The 15,848-nt window shown below is 41.8% G+C and overlaps 1 protein-coding gene across 2 annotated transcripts in view; it reads left to right on the top strand.

Moving 5' to 3' along the window:
* zfpm2a (zinc finger protein, FOG family member 2a) overlaps positions 1–15,848 on the top strand; it is a 127,004-nt gene that overhangs the window by 47,079 nt on the left and 64,077 nt on the right. For both annotated transcript variants that reach the window (XM_079641089.1, XM_079641088.1), the window contains exon 4: positions 14,095–14,219. In XM_079641089.1, the coding sequence (XP_079497215.1) occupies positions 14,095–14,219 (125 nt within the window). The remainder of the gene's footprint in view (positions 1–14,094; positions 14,220–15,848) is intronic.

Raw genomic sequence — 15,848 nt, forward strand, 5'->3', positions numbered from 1 at the left:
CAAACTACAGCCTTCCGAGTTATCAAGTGACATCCAGTCTGAAGACTTCAGCACTGTGTTCTAATCTCTGATGTTTAAAGAAGAGTAAAATGGCATTTAGCACACAGCTTTAACAGAAACATGCTAATATATGTTTATACAATTTAGCCAAGTTTATTATAAAACACATTTTGTTCTTGATTAACATGCAGTAGTGGCATGTAATGAAGTGCATTTACTTAAGCATTTTACATAATATCATTCGAGTATTTCCATTGTAGGCTACTTTACCACGGGGGCCAACAGGTGTACACGCGTTACAACGGCCCCAAATTCTTACATTGGGAGAAACGCACAGTAGTTTAAAAAAACAAATATGCCAAAACGTGCAAATGAAGAAACATCTTTACCAACAAAACATGAGCAGCATTTATTAAAAGTGATGCATAGTGTCACTGGAAACCTAGTAAATATAAGGTTTTATTGGCTAAGCTATAACTAGCTTTTAGTAAACGCTGGGCACGTTTCGTCAAGTTTTTTCTTTATTTGCATGTACTTTTTACTCCATTACATTTATCTGAAATCTTAAGTTACTTAACAGATTTGTATTATTAGCTAATGGCAAATACAAATCAACTAATGAATAAACATTGAGATGTAAGTATTGATTTGAATATCCTGCAGCAGTGTACAACCTTATTTACTGTATATTAGCCCAAAATGAGAAAGCTGTGATTTTCACATTACTGCATTAATAATCAAGTCATTTAATATATATGTTTTTCTAAATGGACCATTACACTTAACTTTAACTTTTGGTAATTTAAATACCGTATATTTCAATGCCACTACTTGTGTATTTTTACTTAAGGTTTTGAAGGCGTATTTTCACAATGCAGAATCGCTACTTTTACCTTACTATAAAATCAAAGTACTTCATCATGTTCGCACCAACTTGCTCAACATCTCTATGACTTACATTGTGCCCCCTCCTCTGTTTTTCTCAATGGGCAGTATTGAGTGGGCAGAAATTAATCTCGGTGCATAATAATGCCATTCACTCTCACATCATGGCTGCCATGAAAGGTCATTTCCCTTTTTAATTTTTCCCATTGTGCTGGAAAAGTCAGATGGGCATGTTATAATTTGAATAAAGAGGGGAATCAGACAATCAGATAGGGACATTTGAAATGACATGACTTCCTGTTCAAAGCGATTAAAAGCAAATGTATTTAGTTTGAGGACTGTCTACCCTTTAATCTCTTTGTAAATGTTCCGATAGTTCGGCATTCATAAAAGTTCTTTGTTATTCTTTGGCTTAAGTTTAAGCCAGGTGTGATTATGATCGCCAACAGATAATTTTTAATCACGCCGTGTGTGCATCTGAATAGGATGTGTAATGGCCGTTACATAAAGAGAGAGTGAAGCCTTTTAATGAGGTGGGCTAACTCGGAACATGCCCACCTGCTTTGGTGATTCTATTGAAGCACCTCCATACCGTTTCCCTTTTGCTGAGTAACAACAAAAGCCTTTACAATCTACATCCTTTAATTGAACTTTTTTTTTGTCCCCTGCATTTCATCTCCACTTTAGTAACTCGTGTCGAGCGCTGTCCGCGATTGCCCCCTGTTCTCTGATTGTCTTTCTGTCTGTAACGGCAGAGAAGCGTACAGAATGACTCACTATTAATCTGATAGCTGCCTCTTCTGCTCTCTTGACTGCCGAGTGCTGGTTCTCTGATGTGGAACACCCAGCGAGTTCCCTTTCTCTCTCCTCGTCTCTCCACAAGTATGTCCTTAAGCAAATCTGCGCACTGATCTCTCTGTCTCGTGATCATTTCTCGTCACGGATGTTTCGCAATCAGCCGCTGATTTGGGAGATAGCGTGTCATGCTATTCTATTCATTTTCATGGACTGCCGGTGATAGGAATCTGACTCTGTCTCTCTCATTCTCTCCCACGCACGCTCCTCCAGGCTAATTGGGAGTGGTGTGTGTTAGCTAGCTAACTCTGCTAATGAACTTGTTCTCAGCCTTATCTAAATGCGTGCTCATGTAAACTACACCCCCTTATGAAAGTCATGAAATCCAGGGTTCGTTAAGAGCGCTGTAATTACGATCGCTGCCTTTTCTGCCTGTGAGATACCGTTTGTTTCAGTGTGCTATTTAGTCATTTTAGTCATATTTTCTCAAATTCCATAAACTAATTAATATCAAAAGCAGGATTACAGGTCTACTGCCTTTACTGTAACTATGGAAACGGTATATATTCCAATCAGTAGCCATGATATATTGATAACTTCATACAACTGGGGAACACTACACTGATTGTAATACACTAGGCTTTACTTTATTGCAATTTAGCACATGAATATACACGTTCATGCTTATAAGTCTCAGTTGCATTGTGGGAAATGTTCTATAATACATTGCTGAGGTGTGCGTTTAACAAAGATGATAGACAATATAGATAAAACACATACAATCATTCTTAATATTTTGAAAGGATCTATATTTAAATCTTTAAAGTCACATAAAAATCACTTACACTACTGCATTGCAGCAATAATACCTATAGTAATAAAAGTATAACTACATGTTTCCTCACCTTGCTGTGTAGAGTGACTTATGCTACTGTAGCTGTCAGCAGCAGTGACATGAGGATCTAAGATATTGCACGTAAAATATGGCAGGAGGAGATACAGCAGGAGGAGACGAGTGTGACAGAAGTCATGTGATCAACTCGTCCACAAAATCCCTTCTCCTGGCCGGCCCTGTTCGGCCCCTTGGTGCCAACTGGGCGTCGGCCAGGGTGAAGCAGGGGTCATTCGAAGTAGGGGCCATCAGAGAGTCTATCTGATGGTCAGACACAGACGGAGCAAAGAAAGGCCCAAACCAAAAAAAAAATCACACGCTGCCTTCTTTTCCCTGTCCAAGACATCAAACATGCACACGCAGCTTCACTCAGATGTAAAAACTCTTGAGTCTCATTTTTGACTCCAGCCAACCCAGAAGGGTCTGTGGCCGATTCTTCCAGTCTCAAAAAAACAAAAACAATAACCATTTCAGGTTTAATGCACATATGTCATGCTAGGAGAATTGGAGTAGCAGATGGCCTCGATACTGTGGCAGGTGCCTCGACAAATGTTTGCGGTCGCCTGTGCTGCTATTTATATCACGGTGAAACACAGACACGCAATATTTGCAAAAGGACAGTAGACCCTTTTTTGTTGGGAGTCAAAGTGATCAGCAAAATAAACAGATGGGATTAAACCATGGGCACCTGAACTTTGAAATTCCCTCAGCTCATCTAAAGAAACTTGGGAAAGGAATGTGGACAGCTATGAGGATTCTGTTTTATTGTATTCGACTGTGCATATTTTTACTTTTTACGTGCCGAAGCTTTTAAACATTCAGCCTCAAAGGAAATGAAAGCAAACTGACCCAAACTCCAGTACAAATACAGCAAAAAAACGTTTCAATTCTGCCGAAGCAACATCCCATTTGAATAGTTCAGTCAGGTTGCTCTCAGTAAACAAGGCATTTTCTAACTCAGCACCCAAGTCCATTATAAAGTCAGGGTGTCGTCAAGGAAGGAGGGGCGCGCCGAAATGAGAGGGGGGAGACAAACGGAGCACCCAGATGCAGATTAGGCTGCAGAAGATGAGGGTGTAAAAGGGATTTAATGGTAGGATGGATTAGAGAAATCCTTGTAACAATGTTAAATAATTATGGTTCCAGCCGAGATCAAAGCGCCATTGATTGAACCCCTCAAGCCTTCAGCACGCGGAGTCTTGGAAAGCAAAGATTGGTAAACTAGTGCTCAGACCACTCCGGCTGCTCCAGTTAAATTGGATTGGAAATATTAGGATATAGATGAATCCTTCAGGAGGCTTTCGCAAAGCTTTTGTCACCGGAAATGTAGCTTGGGAGCGGTATGAAAGGTTTGATAGTGTACTGTCTCCACAGAATCATAAGACGAGGGTGTCGCAGCTGTCTCCACTGATACCTAAGCGTTTTAAGTAGACTTTAGACACACTTGACTGTTATATCAGCGGACTGACAACTTTCAGCGCAGGCTTTCATTCAAGGTTTATTTTTTTTTCTCTTCTTCGTCTTGTAATCAAGAAATTTGGACGTGCATCATGTGCAGTTCTCTCTCAGAAAAGGACGGTTTTATCTCGCTCCTCCAGGGGTTTATTCAAAGTCTTCAGACAAGTCTCACAAAACATGAATGACACTGAGATTGCTGATAGCGATGATGAAAGTCCATCATCAGCTTCTCTGTGAGTTCTGGGTACCGAGTGATGTAAACATTTAATTGCAATCAAAGCGCTAAGTGTAAACACTGTGCGCCCATTTTCCAAATACATTTATATCTCAAGAGATTGCTGATGAATACAATATGCATCACCTGTGTGTCAAGAAAACACCATCCCCCTCCACCACACACACATCTTTCTTCACAATTATGATGATGAAATATGCAACAAGAGATTAGACAAATCACTGTACTCCGATGCTGCATCGTCTTGATGCAAATGTAGTCACTGATCCGCTATACTAAGAGGCTTTATGAAGGAAATTCACGGTTGTTAGTTATATAATCTAAAATAGGGCAAAATGCAATCACTGTTCTTATCATCTGAAGAAGATGTCACTACATTCGGTTCTAGTTTTGTGCGGATACGTAGGATGTGGCACACAGACAACGCTCTTAATAAGATAATTCACTTCCAACCATTTTGTCCACATTTCAGCTGAATTTGCGTCCACTTTAACAATGCCATCTTTTTCACTGTGATAACTATTTCACAAAAGAATCCATAAGAGCTGTTGCTAAATATGACTTAAAGTGCGCCGTTTCTGCCCCTAGGGACTCGACACCCATCGCGTCTTTCTTTAGCTCTCTGAATATGTTTGTTCTGCAATGCTTACCCTCCCGGGCGCTGTAGCTGCACACGGTTCTCTAAGAGGTATCATTGTAATTGGTTGAATATTTGATGTGTGTGCTTAGCATTAACATGGTGACGCTCGTGCAGGCAGCGCTAGGGGGAAATAATGCTGGGTAAACTCTGGGTTGCTCAACTGAAACTTCCTCGCATGTGGAACATTTTCTTTTGGCCTTATTTTTTATAAAACAACGGAGCATATTTGAGCGACTTCGGTTTGTAGTTCTTTTTCATGCATGAATTTACGAGGCTTTTTTCAAAAAAAAGGGATGCAAGAGCTTGAGATAGGTGGATTCATATGCATGACTTTGGTCATTTCACATTATCATTTGGCTATAGGAATGCACTTTCTCCTCCCCCCCCCCCCCCCCCCGACACACTCATGTACAGCCTTCACACTGATAGGTATTGATATCGGAACAGTGCCCCCGCCTGTGGAGGCCTCTCATTGGTGACGAACAGCTGGGCCCGGCTTGGCCCCGCTGGTCACGCCAATTCCCCCCACCCCTGATTTTTTTCTGTTTAGGGGTGGTGGGGGGTGGGCCCCGCTTGTCAAGTGAATTAAAATACCAAATAATAATAATACCGATGATAAAAAGTTAATAAAAAATGGCATGTTCCTCCCTGATTGTGCGAGTGTTGTGGTATTCAATTATGCAATTTTCATTGGCATATTAATCATCTTTTCAACAAACAAGCCGCCGTTAATTAAAGCAAAGCATGGATAAAGACGTGTTGCCGGATCATCACTCCGTTTATCACCGCGCACAGACCCGCAGTTAAGTAAATTCAGGCTGTGAGATGAATTTCAATGGTCTCCCTGTTTCTTCCTCTGTGTTTGTGTGTGTGTGTGCGGTTAACCGTGTGTTTGTGCGCATTGTGTTCGGAGGTGTGGTTAGTGACGTGTCGTGTCAGGGAAATTGAAATTTGAGAATTCCTTTAATTGTTTTATACAGACATCTAACGAATGTGGGAGGTCTCTTTTTTCATGATCCGTTTTTTCCTCACTGATTTGAATGTTAAATACTCTTTGCAAACCACAGATGAGTCACAGTGACTCCAGTTGGATGCATTTAGATGTTTTCCTTTGCCTCTCAGTGGCCACCAGTGGAACATCTCTGTACACTCTGCCCATTCTCCTTGCCTATTTTACTTTCTGTGCCTTGCTCAAGAGATTATTCCGGATCTTGTAAAATGGGCCTCTCTAATCATAGCTCACTGCCTTTACTGTCATTCAGTCACTAAATGGAAGCGAGGTTGAAAATGTCCTGGTGACGGAAGCAGCCAGACAGCCATGCAAGTGCTTGAGTTCCGCCAGCAGAAAGGGAACTGGAGGCATCTGTAGACATGTCGCCTGTCCCTCTTTGTGGAGCAACTTTATCAGCAGCAGCCGCTCACCCACTTGCTAAACTGGAGGGCCAGTGCTCTCTTAACTTAAACATAAGATCTTTGTGGTTTGAAGCACTCGGCTGCTCTGCGCCCAACGTGGATCTGAAAGGCAAACACGACTCCATCACAAAATCACACCTCATGGAAAACTTGTTTCTGCTGTGTTAGCTCGAATCTAAATGCACTCAAACCGACTGTTGCACTGGAGCAAGACTCCCCCCCTCTTCCCATCTAAAGAAAGAATGAAAGAGGGAGAAGGAGAGAGTGGGTGAGAGATGGAGATGGAGGAGGAGGAGGAATGAGAGAGAGAGGGGGAGAGAAAAGTCAAAAACCTCCACATAACAATGCCGGAGAAAAATCAGAACATTTTCCACCGAAAGATGGGCCATTTCCAAATCCTTGTGCCCTATCAGACAAATTAAAGTAAATCAAGCATGAAATGAAGCAGAAGAGCCCGGAGATAAGGCTCCTTTAAGTCGTTTACAGATTAGGACAGAGAGAGAGAGGGAGAGGTGCATCTGGTCTCTGGCAGTGAAGGAGGCTAGTTTCTCATTTCACAATAGCAGCCTGTGTATAGGATTACTCTCCCCTGTCACCGACATGAGGAGCAGTGGGGGAATAGACGTCCACAAAATGTGTCTAAATATGTCCCCTCAGAAATGTTTCCAACCCAAAAAACCCTCTTGGTGTCAACCCCGATGTGACACGCGATAAACAAACATGTTTGACCCGGTGTATCGTTTTCGATTTGTTGGGTATTTCAGCCGCCCCTTCACCTTTTTTCTAAGATCTAGTGGCTTCATCACCACACAGCTTAAAAAAATTCAAATGAATTCAGGATTGGCCGAGCGGTGTCACGTGACTGTACGGCTGTCAGCTCCTATGCGCATGTGAGGCACGCCTCAGATCAGGTTTGGGGGGGAGGTAGAGGTGGGAGAAGGGGTGGGGGTGTACAAATTATATTCTCCAAATGTGATTTTGTTTCAATGTCTCATCGCTCTGTTTAATATGTACGTCTATTTTCTGTCTTACATCAACAGATTAATTGCTGTTTTATTTTAGCACTCGCAAATAATCAAAACATAATTATGGAGCTAGTTGTTCATGATATTTTACAGTGCACACACACTCTCATCCCACTCATGCATGCACGCAAATGCAACTAAACACCCCCCCTCCACACACACATTTGCCTACACACACAGAGGCACCCACACAAGGTAAAGGGTGCGCTGCTCTTTGATGCCGCACGTCAGACTCTCGCTGGATTTAGTTTCACTCCTTCCGTGTCTCTTTTCTGGAAGTGATGAGAGGTGGGCTCCGAGAGAGACGAGATCTGGCCCGCGTGGCCGGGTAGCTGCTCTCCAAAGCCGCGACCTTGACCTTCCCCTGCCCAAGTCTTAGGTTTAGCTCCTTTATCGCACTATCTCCAGGCATTTAAAAATACTCCTGAAACTCAATGATTTAACCCGCTTTTACGCTGTTCACATCAAAACTGGATGAAAAAAAGCTTAATCCATCTTATCTGTTGACTGTCAAACTGCTCCGGCTAAAACCTACTCACAAAAGACAACTAGGTCACCCAGGAAAAAAAAGAATCCCCCCGTTACCCAGGGGAAGTTGCAGACTGGTAATTGACTTGGGAGGAGATTCAGGAGCATTTTTAAAAATAGTCTCTTCCTGAATTAGCTGCAGAATATCAAGACTTGGAGGCGGCAATGTTTACTTGTGTTCCTTGTTAAAAAGTTATTGGTTTAGATACTACACAGCAAAGTCATATATAGATGTATCCATGTGTTCCCTTCCAATAAAACAAGTTCATGTCATGATGTTTTTATTTATGACAGCAACTTCCCATTGAAGCTGAAGTCTTAGACTTTGCAATCCATCAGTCTCAAAAACATGCATTCCCAGTGCCATCAATTACTCATTCATTCTGTCACACTCAGGTGGAGAAATGTCCTTTTGATGGTTAGGAAATTTTGAGAAAAGCATTTAAAATAATCAGATTCCAGCAGAGTGGTGTGTGTCCTCTAGATGTTGTCGGTGATACAGCGATATCTCGGCGTGAGGACAGTCATTCTTTAGGTTTCGCTGTCTCCCTTTACATGCTATCAATAGAAATTGCAGTGCTTCTCCAAAGATGGATGTGTCAGAGATTGTTGTCAGCAAGCCTGCTGCTAACTTGGCCAGGCTTTTGATAAAAAAGTGCTTCACAGCTGGTATATTTCAATTGTTCAATGACACCAAACAGCAGGGTTGGTAATGTACTGCAGGACCAAGTTGTTGTCTGGGAGTTAGTGTGTGTGTGCAGCTTAACTTTCTCAGTTCTTTATTACTTGAATTACTGCAGTTCAAATTCAATGATGGTCATGGCCATGGCCAGATTCCGGGTTATCTGTTGTTCCCCATAAACAAAGTATGCCTAAGAATTATTTCCACACCTCGTGATTTACATCCACTGCCGACGTTCAATGCCAATGCAGGAAGATGTCGACTATGTAGTGAGGCGGAAAGCCAGTGCGTGGAGGTCGGGCGGATGGGCATGTAGCGCTTCTGACTTGTCACAGTCCTGTCGCAGACCTGCACACACGTTTGCCTTTTCATTAGGAATAGTGTTTGCTCTCTGGCAGGGAGTTAGATGAGAAGGTGGATACCACCCTCTTATCTTCCCGTTAAATATATAGCTACAGCCAGCAGCTAGTTAGGTTAGCCCACCACAAAGTGTGGAAACAAGGGGGAAACAGGATCACTTATGAACATGTTACATGTTTGTGTCTTTTGCTTGTACAAAAAGTGAAGTGTTAAAACCATTTTTTGGAGGGGTTGTGTGTTAAACATAGAAACAGAATGAGAGTAGAACCGACATTCCGATTCAAATCCAGATAGCAGGATGTTCAGAGTAGATTACATTTTTATGTCTACTGATGTCATAGCAAAGAACTGTGAATGCAAGCTAACAATGGCATGGCCATTTTCTTTCGAACCGGACAAACAACAACATTTACAGTACAAAGTGTATACTGAACTCTTTCTATGTATTTGTTGTTTAGCTAGTTACTGCTCAGAGCCAAGCAAAAGCATGTTTGGCCACAAGACCCCTTGTAAAAAGGCAACTCCTGATTTTGTACGAATAAAACAAATTAGATCAGTTAATTACTAGTGAGGTGATTGTTGGCAGATTCACCACGTTGTAATACATTAAGCTAATGGTTTCCCCTTGTGTCAAGTCCTTATGCTAAGCGAAGCTCAGCTAACCAGCTGCTAGCTGTAGCTTTGAAATTAATTGTTTGTAGGTTTTAGCTTTTACTTTCCAACTCTCCAGCAGAAATACAAATTGTCTTACTTTTGCCTTTTTTATCCACTTGCAGATATAATGTAGACACCACACATTAAAAAAGCATAAACATTGAATACATTCTGTTGTTTTTTTCAGGTCCAATATGGATATCTTTGTCTGGCGGTGGGCTTGAAACACCTGTATTGCTAGCTGTGTCTTTCAAAACAATACTGTGTTGGGTCGTTCTACAAGAGGGGGATTTGAGTCCTCCGCCCCTTCCAATCCCTCCACAATGGCCCCCCCAGCCCCCTGCTCAGCCTGAGTGGAGTGTCACAGCTAAAAGGCCCTAATCCCTTTGGTTTGTTTAACTCTTTCCCCCCAAGCCCGCCACAGCCTGACAACAAGCCTGACCTGAAGGGGTGAACCCCACTACCAAATCACCCCCCCTCCTCACGTGACCAAACTCCTACGGTTGTTAACTTTCTCCCAGCTGTTCAGGGCCAGAAGCAGCCACATATAGGCGGGTTAGGGTGGGTCTGGGGAAGATGGAGGAGGGTGAGGAGGAGATGATGGTGGTGAGGGTCCTCCACTGTTTTAAAACAAGTGCGTTGCTCAGAGATAATAGGGTTGTGGGTTATAAATGATGCATTTTGCACACTAGGACCTGATAATAGCGGTTTGGGTAGGGGGGGAAGAAAGTTCATCGCTCTCTTATCAGAGCTCTGTGACATTTCTCTTTCAGCTGTAAAATTTCATATCACATATCTGCTTTAAAGATGTGGCACCTTTTGTTGAACCGATACAGTACATTCCATTTCACCCCATATGCCTCTCTCATGGTATATTAATTTATAGCCCATGTGCGGGCTCTCTAACGCAGCTTGTCAGCGGAGATGACTGGAATTCAGTAGGACATCTGTGAATTGCCACGCACAGGTTATTGAACTTTGAACAGCAGACATTTATATGCTCTGAATCAAAGGTACTGCTTGATATCAATAGGGATCATCTGCCGTTTGAAGCTCAAACCTATTTTCGCAATTGTTTCTACTGGTGTCATTCTTTGTTACCCATAATTCTCCTTACTTAAGATATAAGGTGGAGTAAACCAAATATTCACAGGAAATGTATTTTCCTTTGACTTTGTTCGGTGAAGTAGTTAGAGAAGTCAAATTCATGTTGAAAGTAGCCCAAACTGATCTATTTATTTAACAAATGTTAATCTACGGTAGCAAGTTGATGATGTCATTTGTCATCTGTGACCACTACCTTACTCTGGGCCAGTAGAAATATTAAGGAAATCAGGCTTACAGTTCATGTGGTTAATAGTCATTCGCACTGATATCATATGTGAATTTGTCATTGCATTTAAAATAAAAAGGCAATTTTAAGAGCATTTCAGTTGTAGACTTATATCAAACCTGTTTGTCTAAATGAAGGTTGACCAAACAATTGATGAATCCGTAACATAATAGGCAGATTAATTGATATGGAAATTATTGTTATTTGACACTTAAATATCTAACAATACCATTTAGAAGTATAAAGAGATTGTTCAACTGTTTTAAGGTCTCTGTCAGTCAACATTCCAGTTATCTTTTAAATCCTACCAGGCTGGCATCCTGCCACTAAGTAACTCATTAGTATTCAGTCTTGTGCCATTATAGGGAGAGATGAGGTTCCCTATTCCTATAAACCATAACAGAAAAGAAAGACAGGACACACATTAAAAAAGCACAAACTCAAAACAAACAGATGCCAGCGTGGCGCATCTTGGGTGCTATCTGAGGAGGATCTCTCCACACAAAGGGACATTCATAGGGTTGCCAAGTATCTATGGAGTGCAGGAACAGACCCTAGAGTCTAGTGACAGATGATGATCTTATCGAGGGAAGGGTGGGGCGTCGGTGGTAGGGTTGAGGAGGGGGTCTGGGGTGCAGAGGGTGAAGGTAGCAGAGAGGGTCTGGTTGGAGGAGGGGGTACAGCTCTTGAGCCACATCACAAGCTCTGTTTTGCCAAGTGTGTGGCATTTGAGAATCAGATGATGAGGAGCGTTGAATAAGGACACCGGCTTTGGGTTCTTCTATTAATCCATTCTTGTTGGAAAGGTGATTTCTGTATTTGTAAAAGAGTTGGGATTGTTGGGCTTGTAGGACATTAAATCATCAACAGTTTTTTCCACCATAATTCAAAAAAATGTTACTAGCCCAGTTGATAACAGAGCACATCTGTCGGTAAATGTCTTCAATATTACTAAACTTTCAAATGCTCATAGGGAACAAGCAGACAGTACATGAAGGAAACTCATTATTCATCCACGCGTGTTTTTGTGTAGATCCTCCACCAGTATCTGCAACAGATGTGACAAGCCATCTGTGAGCCAAGGTCCTCAGGCAACATTTGGTGAGAGATGCACACAACTGGCATCTAAACATGGCTGACGACAAACTGCACAAATTGAATCGAACCCTGTTTTTTCCCCCCTTTTCTGCACCTACATTACCCCCGTTTTGTCCAAGCATCCCACCCCCAAGAAAAGAAAGAAAGGGTAAAGGAAAGGAATCAGAATCGTTGGCTGAGGATGGCTTGTGCTGTTTGTCAAGCGGGGCTCAACAGGAACTTGCATCCAAGCGGTTAAAGGCCGTGGGTCTTATCTGAGGACAAACAGAATGCATCAAGCGGTGGCTGTTGCTCTCCGTGATGACGACCAGCTGTGCACCAATGTTTAATTATTTCTCTGTAATGAGCTTAGCCACCTTCCACTGCAGCACCGGGAAGACTGCATGGAACACGGGAGGAGAGACAGAGTGAAAGAAAGAACGAGATAACGCTGTCCAGATTATCTCATTGTTGGGTCTATTCCAAAACCGTGCCTGCATTTCCTCTTAAAAATTATTTGTGCTTAGACCATGTGGTGGTGATGCAGTTTTTTTACGTAAGATGTGGTCAAACAAGGGAATTTTTATTATGGCTGACATTTAGCTTTTTGTGTAGTGACCACCACCAATGAGTATATTATGAAAGAGACATCATTTGTAGAGGGTAATAATACATACCTGATGTTTGCAAAGGAGCACATAAGCGTACATTTCCATATTAGCACAACAGAGGGACACAATAGCGTGCCGCAGATACACGGCTGATATTTACCAAGTAGAACAGGGCTGAATAGGTCATTATACCACATACGCATCAGAAAGTTCAGTGATTGCTTAAGCCCATCCAGCATGAACTGAATGCCCTGAATACCTATTAGCCACATGTGTGGACAAATAGGTTAAAAGACACGATGTTTACAACTCATGTAGAGTTTGTTTGATTACTAATACATTAGATTTATTTGCCTGGCTAGATAATCAATTTATGGCAGGTTGGCTTCCTTGTAAAAGGTCAATCTTTATGTTGGAGGCCCCTAGAATAATGATGATTTTCCAAAGCTGGCCCTAATATCTGACCTTAGTAAATATGTTTATGTTCTCAATAAGTAGTTTTACATTTTTAAACCCTTTTCATCCAAGAAAGCCTAAAGTGTGTACATTTCGGTCTTCTATAAATGTCTTGTTACATTTGTTTTAGTTTGGTTGTACTCTCACTTCTCACTTCTGGATCAAAAATGTTTTTAGTGATGGCTCTAACAATAGACTTTAGTTTAGGCATTATAATTGGACTCCTTAAACCAATGGGTGCCATCATGGTGACTTTGTCCGCTTCTTAAACACAGTCGATGCTCAGACCTGATTCAAACGTCCTTTGTTTCAGTTTGTGGAACTTCTTGTGTCCAGAAAGTTTATCAAATCAGATATAACTTGTAGCTACAGAAGTCTGAACTATCACACTTCCTCTAACAAGACTTCTCAGAGTTGTCAAGGCAACCAGACGGAAATCTACAGTTGAGAACCTTTCGACACACAGTCGTAGACACTTGCACACACCAAGACGCAGGGAAACATCCTCTCTGGAAAACTATGTCACGGCCTGCCAAGGGGTTTATCATAACTATTTGATTAATCACCATCCCAAAAAAGTACACTGAATCTAAGAGATAAGATAGTGCGGGGTGACTGGGAGGTGAGCACCGGTAGTTCTTCCAGTGCTATCCGGTTTCACTGTTAATTAACTGGAGCTCTGCACAGCACTAACAAGGCCCCAGTCTTCCTGGAGCAACAGAAATAAGCCTGCCACTAGCTGCTCTCGCAAGCCAGCGAGCCTGCACTGTCTCACAGAGATTATCTCCACACAAGACACCTTTCAAGTAAGGTTAGTGCGCCATGTGTCTGAGGAACACCATCAGATGGATGCTCACTTGATTTGCTTATCCATTTTGAAAAAACCCTTGGCTGTAACCTTCACTGTTTACCGCAGAGCTTTGAGGCAATCATATAATCGCATATGTAGGCTTGAGTTTAAGGACAACGAATGAACGTCACTGTGATTGATGTGGAACTTGTGCGCTGGAGCACTAAGGCTCACTGCTTTAGTTTCTGCTTTGTTTCTAGGAGAGCTGGATGCGTTCCTTAAAGAAGGCGAGCGTCGGATCCACACCCGGCAGGAACTCCCTGTGGGGACCACGTGGGGACCGTTCGAGGGGAAGATCGAGATGAACCCTGAAAACACTACACTGGTATGTTTTAATCATCTACTGAATCAAATTGAATATTTGAGAAACATTTAGTTTTTCACCACAACAAACTTGATGGTTAGAAACAAATGGATACAATTAATACAACTAGTAGGGCACTGAGACAACACAGAACTTTACTATATACCAACGCAAAATGGCCCATATGGCAATTGTAACCCAAGTGAAAAATAAATTGTATCTGATATGAAATCACTGAAAACCAAGTTCTTCCTTGGCTGTCCAAGCTGTAACATACAAAACTGATTGGGCTCTATTTAAAGGTTAATTGCAAGGTATTATACATTTATTTGATCTTACTCATGTATTATAAATGAACTTTGCTCTGAAGCACATTTCACAAGGTAAGTGGTCAAACTGTCTATCGGTGTGGTACATGTGAGGACTTTTTTTACTGACATAAAAATTGATTGATTTATCCACCACTATTAAGCCACTATTTACACAAATTAAAAAAATCTCTTATAAATGATACCATATTTTATAGGATTTAGTTTCGACTAAAATAACTTCATTTAGTCTAACTGTGCCTTTAGCAACCATGGAAACATGATTACTTGTAAGTCCTACAGTACTATCTGAAGACCATATTAATGGTAATTCCCATGACAGGCGAACATACTGAGGTGACTGTGGCGGGATCCAACTGGCCCACAACAAAAGCCTTTGAAGTGCATCCATTTTAACCATTTAATCTGCATATTTTATGACAAAACACTTTTAATTTGTGGATTTTGAGCTCAGTCCAGGCTTCAGTTGAGTGAAGTCACAATCCATTATTTTTGATGTTACCCTGCACACAGCAGCTTTTATATCTCTTGTTCCAAAAGATCCCAGCAGAGGCTTGTGTTGACCTGCTGCTCTGGTGGAGTGACAAGCCCTCCACGGGTTTGATTCCTCATTCTGCATTCGGATTAATTAAGAAATTCCCATTAAAATTGTAACCAAGCTTCCATTCATCCTGTTAGGAAACATAAGGAACAGTCCATGAGGATTGTGGGAATCAGAGGCCCTCCACGCGTTTTCCCAGATTCCTTAAACTTTATTAAATCGTTTTCAGAGCAGTCACGACTGTTTTCTAAGCTCCCCTCTTGGTTTTGAAGTCATCAGTGGCTTTCAATAACTCAGGCCGTATTATAGCCATGAAATACGGCTTCTCTCAGGGTAAAGCCAGTTATCCTTGGGCAGAACAATTATTTTTTACAGAGCAACACCTCAAGTTGCCTTCCAAAGTAACGCTCAAGATATATCTTTTCAGCAATCTCGGCATGGATTTCCCTGAAAAAGGCATCCAATACCAACCTTCAACTGTCCCTCAAATGACTCTCGCCAAGTGATGTCATGTATTTTATCTCTTTGAATTGTTGGTGCTTTTGGTATATACAAACTTTACAAATTATTCACACCGCATGCTGAACTAGATGCACAAACTGATTGTTGCTCTTGGCTCCTAACTAACTGCCCTCTCAGGAATTCATCGCCACTTTTGCACATCCTCCTTAGGTTTTGTCTCTTCTTTTTTTTTAAACAAGCAGGTGCTGGTCATCACCTGTAATAGGCTGTGGAGGGGTTACAGAATATGCCTAACCCCCCTCGCAATTAAAAGCCGAG

Source organism: Notothenia rossii (assembly GCF_949606895.1).
Source record: "Notothenia rossii genome assembly, chromosome: 7".
In the NCBI taxonomy this organism is placed as follows: Eukaryota; Metazoa; Chordata; class Actinopteri; order Perciformes; family Nototheniidae; genus Notothenia; species Notothenia rossii.